This window comes from Drosophila obscura, unplaced genomic scaffold (genome assembly GCF_018151105.1).
Source record: "Drosophila obscura isolate BZ-5 IFL unplaced genomic scaffold, ASM1815110v1 contig_109, whole genome shotgun sequence".
In the NCBI taxonomy this organism is placed as follows: domain Eukaryota; kingdom Metazoa; phylum Arthropoda; class Insecta; order Diptera; family Drosophilidae; genus Drosophila; species Drosophila obscura.
Window position 1 is genome coordinate 933,761 of NW_024542690.1, and position 18,194 is coordinate 951,954.

The 18,194-nt window shown below is 45.1% G+C and overlaps 1 protein-coding gene across 3 annotated transcripts; it reads right to left on the bottom strand.

Annotated features, from left to right (window-relative positions):
- On the bottom strand, positions 1 to 17,720 carry LOC111068892 (protein eva-1 homolog C-like). 3 transcript variants are annotated; one of them, XM_022358664.2, is made up of 11 exons: positions 16,945 to 17,720; positions 10,480 to 10,602; positions 9,723 to 9,862; positions 7,632 to 7,773; positions 3,953 to 4,129; positions 3,733 to 3,876; positions 3,391 to 3,657; positions 2,875 to 3,222; positions 1,941 to 2,272; positions 375 to 546; positions 1 to 302 (listed from the first exon to the last, which is right to left on the bottom strand). In XM_022358664.2, exons 1-11 carry the CDS (start codon positions 17,207 to 17,209, stop codon positions 4 to 6), a joined length of 2,409 nt encoding a protein of 802 aa, XP_022214356.2. In that variant the 5' UTR covers positions 17,210 to 17,720; the 3' UTR covers positions 1 to 3. The 3 variants fall into 3 exon arrangements, with proteins under 3 accessions (XP_022214356.2, XP_022214357.2, XP_022214359.2); XM_022358665.2 differs by lacking the exon at positions 2,875 to 3,222; XM_022358667.2 differs by lacking the exons at positions 1 to 302; positions 375 to 546; positions 1,941 to 2,272 and having other exon boundaries at positions 3,159 to 3,323.
- Positions 17,721 to 18,194: the final 474 nt, after the last annotated feature.

Below are 18,194 nucleotides of genomic sequence, written 5' to 3' on the forward strand. Positions count from 1 at the left end.
GTGTCACCCATAGAAGTACTGGGCGCTGCTCTCTGCTGACACGCCACGGGACAGATTTCGGGGCACGGTGCTGTCATAGTAGACCCCGCAACCGCTGTTCGAGGTTGAGGGCATGGCGGCTAGCGGCAGAGGATGGCCGGTACTCATGGAAGTCGGTGGTGGTGAGGGGGAGCTCATTATTCCCATGCTGGTGGGTATCAGCGTGCGTCGCAGAGTGTGGTGATGTCCGGCCACCATGACAGCTCCGCTTAAGTACGCTGGGGAAACCGTGCTCAGTCCGGAGGGTCCAAGAAAGTGGGGACCTGCGGAAACATTCGATTTTGCAAATTAAATTGAGTATTAGCAAAGGGACCGCATCTTGGCACGTTTCTCACCCATTGTCAGAGGCCCGCTTGTTGTGGGATGGCCCATGGTAGTGTAGCTGTTGGCCTGCGAGTGCGGGGCCATCAGAACGGTAGTTGCTCCAGAGGTAGGGTGCGCCTGGTAGGGTGCGCCTGGTAAGCCTCCGTAGCTGCACTTGGGCGTCGGTGCGTATGTCATGTAGGTCTTTTGTTTGCCAGCCCATCGTCAGTTTTGTATATGTGTTCATGGTGACGGCGCGACCATAATGGGCATGAAAAGGGAGAGCAGAGTGGGGCATGGGGTTAGGCTGGGCTCTCTCTCTCTCTCTCATTAGTGCTTGTTGGCGTTGGCGTTGGCTGGAATGACTTGGTCGGCTTGGTGTCAGACGCGACTATTGCGGGATTCCAGCCCTTTACTCTACGCTACCAAGCCAGTGTAAAAGAATAAGTTATACCGTATAATCAAGTACATATGTGTACATAGGTATAAAAGTGAGAAAAAATACCAAGAACTTCCAACCCAGCAATTATAATTGGTATAATTATGATCAACAATCAGATCTGAAGTCAGAATGATTGTAAGGTCAAGGGAAAGAGCGTGCCTGAACGGACGGCTGAGCTGATCGGACTAACTTATAGGGTATGAAAAGCACAGGGCAGCACAGGGCAATGTGTGCTTGTGGACTGAGCAGACATAAAGATTGCTCATACATATGTACATACCGTATACGTATATGTGGCTGTGTAAGTACTATATGTGCATCGGATGCCCTGCTGTCCTGTTGTTTTTGCTCTTTTCCTCTCCGTACCCATGGAGCAAACAAAGGGCAAAGAAATTGTTGCAGCGAGCATTTGGAGCAAGGATGCTTCCACCTGGCAGGCAGGCTGGGCAGACGACTCCCAGCGCTTTAAAGTCTAGGGTCCTTTGTTTGCGAAAAAAGGATTTAATGGCAAGAGGAAAAGAACTGCACTTTCCCTTTTCCCTGCCCTTCCGCCACAATGGCATTCACTCGCCTGCTGGCAACAGCCAGCAAACGAAGCCTCCTCCCCACGCCCAGTTTCCATCACAAACAATGCTCGGCTTTCTTTAACTTTTGTGCTCCCACTTCGCCACACATGGTCGACTGCACCAACAATGAGATCTACATAATTAGAAATGACTATTTACCTCCGACTATCCGACAATGGCTGCTGTCTGAGACACTAACTGTGAAGGGGGGTAGGGTGGCTGGGTAGAGGGGTAGTGGGGTAAGCCTTCAATCTTCGCTTTGCGGCTGCAGAGTATTTAATGTGATGGATTGAGGGACACTTCGCATTATTGTACCACTGTACAAGGGGTGAGTCAATCGGTAACCCTCTCCTTTGGTATCATACAGATATTAGGGATATTTCTTTTGCACGAGGATGATTAAAAAGATCGCCAGAAAACGTCTTAAGGATTATATGAGAGCCATGGCAAGATTTTAATTGCTATAAACAACATTCATCATGGTTTTCTGTCTTCTGTACGTATTGTACACATACAAATTGACAGCTGACCCTCAAAATAGATTGCACCATAGGAGATACAAAAGTGAAAAGAATGGTGGGGCTACTTACCTCGTTCCGAGACGATAAGCTGGGCAATGGCATCGGACCTGTTAAGTCGATGTCGGCGTCGACGTCAGATATGTCATCTGCAAAGGAGTCTGGCAGGTGAGATTCTCCTGTTGCCGTCTGTTGAAATTTGCTTGCTCCTCCATTGCCGACACCTGTGCTGCCACCTTGAGTATCAGCAAAGGCTTTGGCGACCCCGCCGCCACTTGAGCTGCTGTTCTTCCGTTCACCGCGCCGTTTCTGTAGCGTGAGCCGGCCGATGACAAGCGTCAGGCAGAGGAGAACGCCAGCCGCCACCGATATGATTAGGTAGAGGTAAAATTGCTCCTGATGTTCTGCTCGCCAATGAAAGAAAGAAACCAATAAGCACATACTGCGGTTGGGGGAATCGAGTATTCACATCAAATAGTGTTAGTGGACTATGCTAATGGCGTAGAAAGTTATCGTGTCCTGCGAACACGTCCGAAGGTCGGAGCGTAGCCTGCCTTTAGGGGAACCATGGCAAGGCAAGCCGGGCTGAACTTTAGCTTTAACTCGGATGTTTGTGTCAAGGGACATAAATGAAATGAAAACTTTTCCGTGTGGGGGTGGGGGGGAGAGCTGCAAGCTTGTGTGCTACATGTTTAGCTTGCTGAGTTGACTTTACTGCTTATGACAGCATTCAGCAAGGCCTTTCATCAGGAATGAAAGGGAGCCAGCCCGACCACGCTCACTTATTGTCGGTCGTCTGCAGAGTGTTGGGACGTGATTTTTCCGTGGTAAATGCTATCAGTGTGGGTGGATCCTTCAGCACTCACTCATACATATATTTATTCCGGCATATTGTATACGTGTTTTGTATGTGCGAGTGTGAAGTAAAACTTTGATTATTTACACATGAAGGTTCCGTGCAAAAACGAACGTATGCTGTATGGAAGCGAGGGACGTCCACACTCACTTCGTATATGGACATAGGAGCTCAGCCAATTTACCAAGAAACCAATGACCTCGACCCGCTCCGCAACGATGTCCTCCTCGGTACAGTTCAGTCCGATGACTCCCCAATCATCGACATTAACGCACTTGCGGTGGTAAATAGTGTTCCCATCAGCGGCGTTAGTTGCATCTGTTTCAGGCGATATTGAATTTAATTCTGTACCTTCGGTGCTGCTGTGGATAGCGACTGCACCGATATCGTCACTTGCCGCTGTCGTGTGTGCCGCCGATTCTGCTATCTCAGGGACAAAGTCTTGGTGCAATGCTGCCCTTATCCGATCTAGCAGCCTCAGAGATGACTCAAGTCTTTCTGTGAAAGGAAAAGGTCTCTAGTCTCGGTAGCACATTCGACGACAGCTATGATCCATCATCCTAACTAGTTTAGGGGTATCTATCGAATATCAGACTCTTCTGGCGATGTGTTGGCCAATCAAATACCGTACTATCTTCACAGCCCCTTCAAAATTTTATTACTCACCTTCTAATAAGCCATCGTCCCTCGAAAGAAGTGGGGGGAGGAGTGTGCTTGAAGTACCGACTCCTAGGGCGCCCTTTCCGAAGTCGAAGGGCATGCCGGCATTCGGAATAGCGCCCTGGAGCTTGGGGGCTGGCGGAATGGCCTCGGACTCTTTGTAGAATTGGTCTTCGTCATAAAGCTCATCTTGGTCCATGTCGAGCTCAGACTGCTGTGGCTCGTCGCTCTCCGGCGCAGTCTCGTAGCGATCCTTCAGCACTTTGCGGGGAACTGCCAATGGTGGGGGGGAGTGTTAATAAGCCTTTGTTTTCGCTGCAGCTTTCAAGACTCAAGCCAGGTACTCACTGCATGTGTACACAACTTTTAGGTACATCCGCACATCGGCCTTGCACGGACGACCGAATGTGCCAGCATCGGCGGTCACCGAGCAGCGTCTACGGCCATGGCATATCTGCATCACGGTCTCCGTGGCGTACGACACCAGGCAAGCTGCAAAGTATTTCAATGAAGAGTCCAGCGTTACACCACTATGCAGCCACCGAGCCACCCAGCCACCCCTACTTACTCGGCTTTCCGTTGTCTTCGCTGGTGCCAGTGCTTGCTCCGGCGCTCTGGCCCCCGCACTGAACGCTTTCCCGTTCTGTGTGACCGAAGGAGGCGCTGTATATAGCGATGCGAGAGTACGGATTACACACAAGCGGCATATTGTCGTTCTCGCAGGCCACCTTGCTTCGGAATTCGTCTGAGACATCGACATCCACGTCGTTGCGATGGATGGAAACGGAATGGAGAAGGTATGGGCCATAAATATATTTAAGTAAAAAGTGGGGAAAACATGAATATTATTGCGGCAACGTGCATTGTACATATATGTACATATACATATGTAAATATATACGAACAACCCCACAGGTATTCTTCTTTAGCCAGTAGAACCTCTCAGTGCATGGAAATGCCAGTCTTCCCAGATGCATATCGATTTAGGAATAGCCGACAATGTGTATTTATTTATTAAACGAGGGTGTAGCAGAAATTGATAAATGAAGATAGATATTCAGTGAAAATAACTAATTCTCGGACTATCCCATAACTTAATTCAAACTGTTGCCCCCAAAATGTATTACTGCCAAAATGCAGGGAACCCATTTTGACAGCACGTGTCACTCCCTTTTTCTCGGATAGTACGGACTGTTTCTAGTCCTTCAGTTCATGAAAATCGATAACGAGTTGTGGCAGCTGTAGTTTATATTTATTTGATGTCTAACCGGAAAGATATTCAGTCTGAGCGCCCCTATGTCACAGAAATAAATAAGTTACGCAGAGAGTTAATAAATGCATGCATTATTCGAGTTTATCAGCTGAGTATCGGGCATCTCGGTCTCAAGGTACGAGTAGCAATGCTTCCAGTAGCTATGCTCCAGTACGATGCGTACTGTACCCTGTTATTCAGGGTAAGTGTATTATGTATACGCACAAATGGAAAGTGGAACTTTCAGCACCAACAGAGCGGACAGAGACAAAGTTTAATAAATTTGGTAAATATTTGGTTAACTGTTGGGGGTTGGGCCTTTGCCCAAAGGTTTTCCTGGTTGGTTTGGTCTTTTCCACAGGCCTTAGGGGCACGTGCACGCACGCCCTCGTGTGCTCTCCGCCTAACGGAGGTAGGCGACCTATTGAAAGCCGTGATTCCTTGGTTCTTCGGAGAGTACACGTTTTATTACGGCTAAACGTGAGAAAAGTTGAAAATTGGCATTTTTTATGACCACAATGTGCCGCCCGCACAAACCACTCCCCAGGCGCCCCTTCCGACAGCTCTTTCAGCCGGCCAGCTGGGGCCATGCGCTGTCTCTGGCTGCTTGGGTCGTGCAGCTCAGGACGAGGCTCTGCATCGGCCTCATCCGCCTTATCCGCATGGTACGGTGTACCATGGACGCTCGGCGTCCCCTTCCTTTCCACGCACATAACCCGGCCGTTATTTTTCAACGTTTGCCACTCGTACTTTGCAGTTTTATTACTTGTCGCTGGTGTCCTTAATGAGCAAAAGATAACAGACAATTTAGGGAAAAAAGAGAAAAAAAAGAGTCTCCTTAATTACATTACCCCCGGCTTGGGCTTGGGCTGCGGCCCCGAGCCGCTCGTCGCTCGTTGCTCGTCGGTTGTCGGTTGTCGCCACCACATACATCCCTCCGCTGAATCTTCCTTTCGTTTCCCTTCCCATCCCATCCCATCCCGCCTACCATTTACAGGGCTACGGCTACGTTGAGTAGACTAAGTACTCGTACTTGTACATGTGGCCTTTTCCCGGCCGTTCTGCACTTCCCTTTTCTAATTTGACTGGCACCAGCACCAGCACGATGCTTTCCTTTGCCAGTGCGCTTTTTGTGTTCTCTCTGGCTTTGGTGTGTTTGTGCGCTGCTTAACGAGATAACATCTGCTTCACTTGACACAGCAAATAAATAGGAAGTAAAAACGGTGCCGGGTCTAGCATAAATTACTAAAGAATTACATATTTACCAGCTCCAAAGCGGCACCTTCGCGTTGGAGTCGGCGGCCAGCCAGTCAGCCGTACACAAACTCTTATACACAGCATCCAAAGGACATCTGCATTTATCGGAAATGCGTTTGCCCTGCTGCGGAGCGCATTAAGAGCTCGTTTATCGCGCACCGAGACAGTGCCTGCGATTGGCTGGGCTGGGGCAGGTGTCTACTAGTACTTGCCGGTAGCAAGTAGCAAGTGGCAAGTCACATCAGTTCGCTTATCGCCTCCACTCCAAGTGCTCCGGGCCCCCGAGTGACTAAACGCGAATGGCCAAGCGGATCGTAAATAATCGGTGCCATTAGCTCCATCGCTACGGAGAGGGAGACGGAGACGGCGGCGAAGGCGAAGGCAAACGGAGCTGCACAAAATGCGCTGCGCAAAACTATGCAAATAGTTTGGCAAAAAGTTTACACAACTATTGTTAACGAGCGCAGCTGCATCGCTCGTGGAGCTCTCAGCAGAATCAAATCGGAAAGTCCAGAAACCAGGACTACTGAAACCAGGCCCCCATATAAAAAGCGGATAGCTTGGCAGTGGCCAACCGAGCACACTTCCCCTTCTTGCAGGAAAACCAGTATTCAATTAAGACCGATATCCGACTGAAGGATATCCGCCAAACAGATTTATGTGATTTTAGTCCTGAAATGTCCACAAAGCATCTCTCTCTTTTAATGCCACGATGCAGGAGACGCACAAATGAATGAAAGTATGTACATCGACATTATACATAGTGTTCGGCTAAGTGCCGGCCCATGGCAGCACAAAGAGCAGTTGAGCATATGGAACATATATCTCCTAATGTAACGTCTCTCTTTATCGCCGTTTTGTTTGCCTTTCCTTATGCTCTTGCTGGTGCTTTGCTCCTCCTCGGCGTTCGTCAGCCGCTGTGGGGGAGGCTCCTCAGAAAAGGCAGAAGACACTTCAAAATCTATCACAGTCACCTGACTGCCACATCATTACATTGAACTCTACCGAACCTCTTGTTCTCGCTTAAACACGCTCCTATTCGGGTCCGCCTGTTGTTAATTCTCGCCCCATAATCCGCCCACTCGCCTTGCACGGCAAATAAAGCATACATAATATAATCGGACAAACTGTGTCTTAATTTCAATCTTATGTCGATTTCGATCTATTTCTACGCTACTGAAAATGTATTCACATAGTATTCTGTGAGTACTTGGAGTCCCTATAAAAACACTCTTATCTTCCAACCAAAATTCAATTCTTGCGACGCTTCCTTTTCCGAGTTTCAAAACAATCATTAAATTAAACTCTCTCTAAGGTTAATCCAATTGTTGATACACACTCGATGCATTTAAATATTCGGTTGATCGGATAAGTCCGACTTAAACGTTGAATGTTGTCGAAGGTCTCGTTGGCTGCCAATTCAACGACACCACTCCCATATTGTTTATCTGTTTCAGCCGACACAAATTTGTTTGTTTGCTCAAAAACTTAAATTGATATTTGCCACTTTTGCAGCAGGCAAATATTTATCTTATCGAACAGCAAATAATATATTTCATGTGTGTCGTCGGCGGGGACGTCGAGGAGGGCGTCTGCAGCCTGGCAGGTCCTGCGCCTCACTCGACATATTCCAATCGATTGCATCCGACAATGAATGTGCATATGCACACACTGAGCTGCTGCTTGGCTCGGACTGGAGTGGTTTTGGGCCTGGCTGGATAGACGCTGGAATACTTACATGGGCGGCATTTGTAGGCAATCTCGACGAATTTCCGTATGCCCGAACAGGGATCTCCAGTGGTGTGCGTTTTGGAATTCGCGGCAAACTTGCAGTGCCGTTTCTTCTGGCAGGCATCGACCACCGTCTGCAGGAGGGCGTACTGTAAGAAACCAGACAGAACGGCATTTGAGGCATGTATGGGCGGGAGGAAGGTACTGCAGCAGGATTCGATTGGGATACCAATGTTCGTGCATTGGGCACATCTGTCCCAATAGGGTTCCGGAGGCATTCTTGGAGCGGAGCCAAGGCAACGGTTTGAGAGTCAACTCGTAAATCCTTGCACTCCCGGCGAACCAAAAGCCAGGCCCATGGATTAAACAATATTTAATGCCATAAAAATCCGGCAGATACTGAGATGAAAGTCCCCCCCTTGTTGCGTAAAACAGAGGCAGAATTACATAATCTGGCGATGAAAATGAGTCAGGGACTGTGGCAGCAAGTAAAAATTGAATATTACTCCATTGTCTCCAAGCTGGACTTCAAGTAATTTAAATAAAATTGCCTTAGCCGGCGATTAATCTGTAATTATAGAGGTGGCAGATGGCAGCTTTGCCACAAAAGAAAAGCCGATAATTTTCATTCCTGAAATTAGCTTTAATCGTCTGAAATCATCAAATTGCTTTGGGCTAGTCAGAAAATGATGAACGGACGAGAGAACACCGAGCTATCAGCGCTTATCATTCCGGATAATGGAAATGTTTCCGTGAGGAAAGGGCAGTGCTAAATATCCTGGAATTCCAATCAATTAGGTAGACTATCGGGCACATATATACTATTCGTATGTAGATATGGACATTTCCCATACCTTCATGTAGGTGAACGCAAGTTACCGCGTTCTTTGCTTGTGGTCCTTTTGTGTCAGTGTCAGGACAGAGGGCTAATAATTTGTTTGCTGTGGCAGAATCGCCGTGCACTGCCCCCAAGAAGAATGACATGCCCTCGCGAATCCAGTTAAGGCCATTCTCCTCTCTGCGCCATTTATCCCCACAAGGGGATGTGGAGACCGTAAAAGTTTAGTTCCGGGCTATGCAAGTTCCGAGACAGCAGCGTAAATGCCTTTGCTCCTGTCAAATTGGATCCTCTGCTCTGGATTTGATTTGTCGCTGCTTCTGCTTCTTCCCAGCACTTGGCCACAAATCCCACATCCCACACAACGGCACACTCAGACATTGAGAGCGGCATTGACTAACTTCAAATTGATGTGCCTAATGAAACGCAACAAGGCCGAGCAGCACACACATTAATCAGTCTTTATGGGATATTCTTCGACGGGAAATTAACCACGACATTGACTGCACTGATACTGATACCACTGACAAGGACAAGGCACAGGGAATGTGGTAGTGAGACGACTGTGGATTATCAAACAATCAAATGACTCCATGGGTCGAACTGTTAAAGCGAGTTGCAACTTGCAAGTGGTCTGAGGAACGCATCCGGATCCGGATGTAAAAATGTATTTTATAAATTATTTTGAATAGTTGGTTGAGCTTAGGACATTGCTTCGAGGAGCAGGAACTGGAGTGGTGGAGCCCACTCATACTGCTCCCACGGGCACAAATGATTTATCCCTTCGCATTGGCCAAAGTGAATCGAATCGATTTTTATTATGAATTATTGCTGTTTTTATGGCATCGTTCTACTTCGCTGATTTATTTATGCTGTCTCCACATGTGCGAGTGGGCTTTTTATGGGCTACGTGTGAGAATGTCTTTGAATGCACGTTGTAGAGTCGTGCGGAAAATGGGAAAATAAAATTGGGCACAAGGGTAAGCCGATCCGCTGTCAAGTGGCATCCAGCTACAGCTACTGCTGACCGTCCCGAAGCGGCTGCACTGTACACCAAGGACATGGCACATACTATATGTACATACATACATACACACATGCTCATTCGTCCGAGCATGAGTATGTCTGCCCAAGCCAGTGCCGCAGTGAGGTCAATACTGGCAATGCGTCCGTAGCGTCGGGTCGCCTCGCCTTGCCTGCTTTCAGCATCGATGATGAGTGCGACGATGATGGAATTGCAATTATACTGATTCTGCTTACCTGTAATCCGCTTACGGTACACGTTTCCGGCGGTTTGACTTCGATTTCTGTTCCACTGTGGATGACAGCATCGCCGGCACTTCCGGTCGTGGTGAGGTCCTCTTGCGAAACGGGTGGACACAGGCTGTGGTCGGTTAAATCTGTTCAAGTGGACGAGAGCGCAATTTTGTTTTTGTGAACGTGTCGTGGACGATTTCGAAATGCTTTTAAGTGTAGAAGGCAGGTGTACGGGTATCCGAGTATACTATGAGTGGGAGGGGAAGACAAGTGTGGGCCGAGTGGGCTGGAGTGCCACATGCCAAGTGGACACAAGTACCATAATAGGAGCATTCAATGCAAAAGCTTCGCCAAAGCTTCTCCCTTCCCCGACCCAAGGGCCCAAGTGCCCAGCCTTTCTGTATTTACTTCCCATACGATCTCCCGATACTTGATATGGGCGTGTGTGTGGGCCGGCTCGTTGTTGTTTGGCCCATGTCCGAGGGACATGGTAGAGGTGGAGAAATACCCCTCCAAAGCTGCCCATTTTGTGTGCCAGCACACAGGGACACAAACACGTCCAAGTCCGTGTTCCCGTTCCCGTTCCCATTCCCATTCCCGCCGGCAAGTACAACACAATGCGCACAATCGACGCGTGTAACGGACAAACTTTGGCCAGCAATCAATCAATTGAGACATTGCTGCCAGGACGAGCCCGTCCACTCCTTGTCCAGACCACTGCAGGACTGCCCTCTTCCACACGTGCGGTGCCCCGACTTACCACCCGCCCGTCCATACTGAGCCAGCTCGATGGAAATGCTGGTGCCGCGTGGACAACTGAGTGACAGTTGCTCGGAGTCGCATCCTGCGCGCTGGTACGTTCTCAAGGTGGCGGCCAGGAGAGCTGAGAACAAACAACGACAAACAATTGAAATTAGTTGATATTAAAAATTACATATATGTATAGTATAGTCAAAAGAAAACGCAGTTTGAGATTGCATAAGTGGCCTGGCAGGCTGGAAGTCCATGAACTCCATTTACATATTTACAGGCACATATTCACTGTTTGTAGATTAATGAATCCAGAAATGTAAATTGTGTTAAAATTTATATTTTACTTGCATATATGGGAATAGTAAAATAGTATATAGTATAAGTAAACATGGAAGGGAAGTCATTACCCTCTCCAATTTTGGTTCTATCGTAAATGTCTCACGAGCAAACAACAATATAGAAACGAGTGCGAGAGTATTCAAGGTGGGGCGGGCGGTGGTGAGGCAGAAGCAAAGAAAATTCGATTTCCTCTATGCAGTCGTTCCGTCTTCAACTTAACTGACACTTGACACCTAAGCAAATTCAGACATTCAATTTCATGTGAAATTATTTCCGAATATTCTTTCGTGGCGCTTGACAGCAGTGTAAACAAGAGAGAATGACAGAAGCTGAAATTGCGCAGCTAGAAAATACCCGGCAATACCCAGTGCCAATAATCTGCATTCTATACATAGTTACTTTAAAAGAAAGAAATCTGAAATCTGATTCTTGATCAATATGTAAATGATATTTTTAAGCCATTTGGTCTGATGCGCAGATTTTTAGAAGTCTAGCAATGCACACTGGCGAAGGGAATACAGGGTATAGGAAATGGCTTTAATTTGTTTCTGTTCATTGTGCTTTCCCCGAAGTCACTTGCTCCTGGTAGAGCATGGGAGTGTGGTTTGGATGGAGTCCCAGTCCTCTACCTCCACCGCCCATTGTACCAAGCGCCTCTGACTTCATTATCCAACTCCTGGGTAGGTGCTTCTGCTGTACATCAAATACGGACGCTGCTAGGGACGGACAGAGGACCAGGACCGCGTAGCGGAAAGCGCGAGCTGTAGTAAAATATGTACGAGCACATGGTACGAGTATTGAGTAGTACACACCAATATCTAAGCGCATATGTATGTACTTACAATACTCGGGATACTCTGCGCGAGTTTGTATAGCATTGCTATTATAGAAATCCATTTTTCGGTGTGCAAACACAAGGGAACACGGCGAGCAGTGTATTGAAAATCCATTCGCACAAGCAGCCACAACACCATCAACAATGCTCCGTTGCCCTCCTCCTCCACCGAAAAAATCCAAATGGATATGTACATATGTACATACATATGTGAAAGTTTACATACAGATACGCTAAATCGTAAGCACACGGATACATAGAGAGACTTTAACAAGATATAGAAAAACCAATATGAACAATTTTCCGATGGATCATCTCTTTACCGATATATGTATGTATGTACATATTTCTGTATACATATTTCTGTATACCCGAACACCATCTACTCTGAAATTAAGATGCCGACTACATAATCCACCCTACAATATATACATAAATACTCGTATATGTACATACATACCATTAGTATTCTGTATCTGGATTACAAAATGTAAGATAATAGCGCTGTAAATTGTTGCACATCCGGCTTTAAGAAAGCCGCAAACTATCCAGGCAAAAGTGGGAATTTTTGTATGCACCGCCAACGTAATAAATATAAAGTTCAGTCTGGTTTTTTAATAATTGTCCGATCCGATATCGTCAAATTGTAATAATAATTATCCTTGTTGATTCTGGTTTGATTATTCTGCGTGAATAACATTAAACGTGCAGGATCGCAAACGCTATCTTTTGTCCGTCACATGCTGGTAGGTGCAGGTGAAGGTGCTAATAGAGCGGTGATATTAAACACGCTTGGATGTTTGTAGCCAGACTTTTGCTTCACCTACTACATATACTGTGGATTTGTGTGAAATGTCGGGCAAAGTAAGGACAACTTTCATGGGAATAGACATACTCGACCATTAAGCAATCCCCAAACAGAAATACACGAGTGCACTAGGTAGTGCATTTCGCATGATCAAAAGTATATTTGATTGGCTTTAGTTTTATCAGTATTTACGAACTGGTATTATACATAAGTCGATTTGTCTTTCAATTTGTCTGCTGGCGATCAGGGTGGACTGTCAAAACGATGACGATGATTTATGGATCCCTAGGATATATTATTGCTATTAAATATTTATGGATTCATGTATCCTACAGTTGTTACTTATTCTGGCTGTCGACAAGAAAGTGTCTTTCGTGGTTTTTTATCCTGTAATAGAATTATTCAAATTAAACCAACACCAGAATATCCGATGTGGCTGGTACTTCATTGGTACCTTTTATCTATTAATAGGATTGGAGACTTTTTCTCACATTAAAACAAACGTATTAGGTACCATTGAAACCAAGTCCTCAGAGCACTCGCTTCGATCGTGCGCCCGGCTCTGCTGTAGTACTAAATATTTTGAACAACAATGCTCAAATGACAGTGGCAACAGCAAAACAAAAAATACCGCTGATGGACTGCGATTTATCGAGAATTTACGAGCAGAAACTAGTTGGCGGTCAAAAATTTAGTTTCTGACCACATATGCTTTGGATATATTACACTACTCGACAAAATCGAACTTTTTTTTTCCTCAAGGATCCAAACCGACTTTTTCTGATAGATATGGGGCTTTAAAATTTTTAAAAGCATTATGGTTTTTTTTCTATGGCAGAACTTTTTTTTGAAGAATTTTTGAAAACTGGTATTTTTTTTAAGCTTTTTTCAGAGGTAGCGCTTGTTTTTTTCACATAGCTCTAGTATCTTACGTCTGGTTGTAAAGAAATTTGCTATTTTGAAAAGGTAATTAAAACAGCTAGAAGTTAAGCCCAAATACTTTGTGATTTCAGCTTACCGTCTGGGAAATATAAAGCATTGAAATGCAAAAATGAGGATTTTTGTGCGGTATTTTTTACGAAATTTTGACTTTAAAAACTCAGGAAAAGTCGAAAAAAAAATTATATCCTGTGTATTCTATTTTTTTTGTGTATAGGTGCATTAATTTGGCGTCGTTCAAGGTATCGCTCATTAATCTATGGAGAGACTTTGGACCTACTAAACCTAAAATATGGAAAAAATTAACAAAAAATACCTTTTCGATAGTTGCGGGCCCAACTGCCAATTGGGAACAAAGCAAACAAAAAAGGGTTGTACATTTGGTACCTGATCGCGATCCCAATTCCCAATGGGAACAAAATTCCGCACAAAAATCATCATTTTTGCATTTAAATGCTTTATATTTCCCAGACGGTAAGCTGAAATCACAAAGTATTTGGGCTTAACTTCTAGCTGTTTTAATTACCTTTTCAAAATAGCAAATTTCTTTACAACCAGACGTAAGATACTAGAGCTATGTGAAAAAAACAAGCGCTACCTCTGAAAAAAGCTTAAAAAAAAAATACCAGTTTTCAAAAATTCTTCAAAAAAAAGTTCTGCCATAGAAAAAAAAAAAATATCATCAAACCATTTCTAAGCCCCAAATCTTTAAAAAAATTGTCAAAAATTTAAGCGCACACAAGGGAGTATCTCCGAACAGTAATCCGCTTAACAGATAGTTTGAAGGTTATACATGCTTACATATTTACGTATGTATACATACTCGTACATATACGGTATGTCCGTTTTTATCAAATCAAAGCTTCCACTGGGTAATAATATTTAAATCTAATCAAGGCTGTGTAGTTACTATTTTTAATTGATATATTCTGTATACTCTTCCCAACTGATTCCATCTCCTCCCATTGCTCCGAGAATGCAATAAGGCAAGGAATACCGCGATCTTCCCCCATTTTGGACACACTTGCCATCATAGATGGGAACAATATAGGGAGACAGAGCTGAACCCCGACTGCTCTAGTGTTAATTCTCGAATTTCGCTTTTTCCTCTTTCCACCCAATTAGCTATTTAATTCGAATTCTATAATTTTGTATCTGTTTTCGATCCCGGTTATTCCTTACATCTGCCTCTCTTCCTCAGAATAGTGTTCAGAATAGTGAACAACACAGATTATTGGCTTTTGTGGGAGTTTTTATAATAAAAACGAGAAGGAACGTGTGAGTCGCTTCTTTGTGCGTGACTCTACTTTTATATCCGTACTCAGTCAGTATATAAATTTGTGAGCTTATGATTTATGTAGAATTTTAAAATATTTTATATCTACATCTAACATGTTTATTCTACATCTGAAATGTATATTATACATCTACAATGTAGATTCTACATATTCTCTGCGAAAGCTCGCGCACCTCACAGGGCAGAGTGTGTGCGAGCGAGAAAGAGAATGAGTAGCATGGTCTCTTGCTGGAGGAGGTGGAGGGAGCAACTGAAAATGAATTTCCTTACTCTGACTATAATTATGATCCGATCTGATTCAGATTGGGCCATCAGATATGGTCATTCTCTACTATACTGCGTTTTAAGTTTTCTCGTATCTTCAAAATTGTGGCGGCCACAAATTTTCGTTCTTTGTGAAGGCGGTGGGGGCCTTGCAAAACTGTGAAACAAACTTGATTCAGTATGATATCACATGAGTCTGGAAACAAAATTTGATTACATTGGCTCTTAAAGTCTCTGAGAACTAGGTGTAAAACAAGACGGACTGACAGACGGTCAGAAGGACGGACGGACAGACATATATACATATGTATCTACTTTTTGGTATTACACACATCTACGCAAAACTAATATATTTTTTTTAGCCTTTCAGTAACGCGTATAAAAAGTATCCACATCGCTGGCCTTAAGCGATAGACATAAAATAAAAAATAACTCTTTCACCTTTTTTTTAATTTTGTAATGCATTGTCTGGGAGTAGCACAAGTCGAAGATTTCTTTGTCCCGCCCCGTCCATCGATACACCAGCGAGTGGCATTGGCAAAAGAACAATGGGGAAAGATGGGAGAACAACAATATTGATGGCATCGCCATGGCCACGGCTGGAGTTTTCCGTAATGCCAGTGGGTAATGGAGGCATGGAGCCGTCTAAAGTGTCCCGGATAAATTCGCCTCCAGTCCAGACTCATCTTGAGGCGATGTTTGGCTTCAGTCACAGTCAGAGTCACTCGTGTGTTCACAGTTCTGTCGCCCTAAATGGAGTGCTCAGCACATGCGAGGCCATTGACAGCGCCGTGTGAACGCCGCAAACCGACAAGGACCTTTCTTTCATTCTAGTGCTTCCACGTACACGCTAAGACGAAAACCAGAGCGCCTCTGAAAAAAAGGACTTTGTAAACTGGCTGGTAGTTCCAATCCCCACAGCTTTAATTTCAGCACTCATTGGATTATATTTCCAGAAAATTATCATTGGCATTCGATTGGCATGGACTTCCAAAGCCTATTGGTCCAAACCATTATTCTGCATGCTTAAATTATACTTTATACTCGTAGTACGTGAAGGTTGAGTTAGACCACGTAGAGTATTTTGAGTATTATTATTATTGATCTACATAAGTGACAGAGTTGCTTTAGATGTGTCCATATGAATGCGTATGTATAAGCAGACAAAGGTCAAGAGCGAACTGTGGTGACAACAGAAGATTTTGTTTTACATTTTATCAGCCACTGGCGCATTCTAGCAACTAGAAAATGTTGAGTAATGTGAACTACATATATACGGAGGAAATCGACTACAAGATGAAGTTAAAAACATACTCGTGCCACGAGTGTATGACACTCGTAATTCATAACTTTGTGAGTGTCTGAATGAACACACACTCTGCACTCTGCGCTCTGCACTCCGATGTCCAGTTAATTAATCTTGTTTAATTTATGATTGTTTGTTTCGACTGCCCTATAAATCATTAATGGAGAACATACACAAATATTTGGTGGCTCTCGCTTTCAGATCTGCACCGGAAAACTTTGGCCGCACGAGTTAATTTCGTTACCAGGAGCACAGACAGAGAACCGCGGAGTGGATCGGGAAGGGAAGATAGGGGCAACGGCAGCTGGACAACCACTTTGAGTGGATATTTGTGCTTAATTATGATTTATACATAAATATTTGCCAAAACCCAATGAGCCGGCAGTGCGCCCACTGGGTCGAAAACCCGAGGCGCAGACGAGGAGGTTTTGGACCCCACAGAGCTATGTATGTAGGTATGGCTGGCAGCGACAGCGGCAGTGGCTGCGGCCAAAGACCCCTGCATCTCTCGCCTATTTTTAGCTAAAAAGCGCCGCAGGACTCGGGAATGACACAGGGGCAAGGACCGCCGCAGAAAGAACGCAGAACGAGCGCAAATTTGTACGAGAATGTTTGCATGTTGCCGCCGCTTTGTGCTGTAGCTGAAATGTGGAAAAAAGGAGAGAAATAAAACAAAGCATTTACCCAAAGGATCAACTCGATAAATAACTTCCGGCATGACGGGCCGCGTCAGCAGGCACACAGCAGCCAGGAACAGGGCTGTCCTACTCCAAACATGGTTCCAGGAGCACGGGCAGGAGCAGACCCACTGCACGTGCCGCCATCGGGGAGGTTCGGTGCGGCCCGACTCGATCTGTGGTGGGTGGGCTGGGGCTGGGACTAAGAGTGGGCCTGGGGTTCTGGCTTCCAGCTCCCTTAGATGCTGTAGATGGTGTGCCAACTTGGCCATTGCCACCGGCCACAGTTGCTGCTGCCCCTGTTGTTGTTGTTGCTGTTGCTGCTGTTGTCGGCGCCTCGTGCTCGACGTATGGGCAATGCTATCGCTGGTTAGCGTCTGCTGCTGATTTGATGTTCCTGATGGCCGCTTTTATTGTGCACCCTCAGACTTGGCCATTTATGTGTGTATTTTGAATTTTCATATTTATGGCCATCGTCAGCGGCCTAGCGTCGAGTGCGATATGATAGCAACTGCCGATGCCTTTGCTCATGTCCATTCTCACAGTCGACGACAGTCGCTAGGCTACCGAGGGGACCTCAGTAGCAACTGAATCCCATATACATATGTATCTACGAGGACGATTATATTGCACTGGCCGGAATTCGTGAATGGGTGGGCATGGTGGGGGGGTTAGTCTTTACTCGGCTTGTTCGGCGTATTTTTTGCTTATTTTTCGCTTTTCGCCTTTTGTTTTTCACTTTATTTGTATTATCTTTACTTTTTTGTGGTGGTCGTTTTTTCTCTGAAAGCATAACAATTAATTATATTTCACACTCGCTTTTTGCACTTGTTTTGCCTTTGTTTTTTCCGCTCCTATTAATTTATATTTTCGAGTATACGAACACTCGCGCAAACAATTCATTACGCGACGCTGTTAACTCGATTATTTGAAAAAAGATTAAAAAAATAGCCGCTGATGCTCGCCTCCACCGCTTTTTATTTGCTTAACGATGCTGGAAATTATGGCATTATTTGGTTTTCCAATTTCTCTCGGCGTCTTAATTGGGTTTGATGTTGTTTATTGAATTTCAAATTAATTTTAAATTGAAGCAAATTTGCCACTGAAATCACATTTAATTAGTTCGGTTAACAATTCAATGCCTTTTGACTACACTCTTTGCTCCGTAAACTGGAAAATCCTCTCCGTCCTTACACACATGCAATACAGTACGTACGTACATATGTATGTACGTGTGCCCATCGTACATCGTACCGC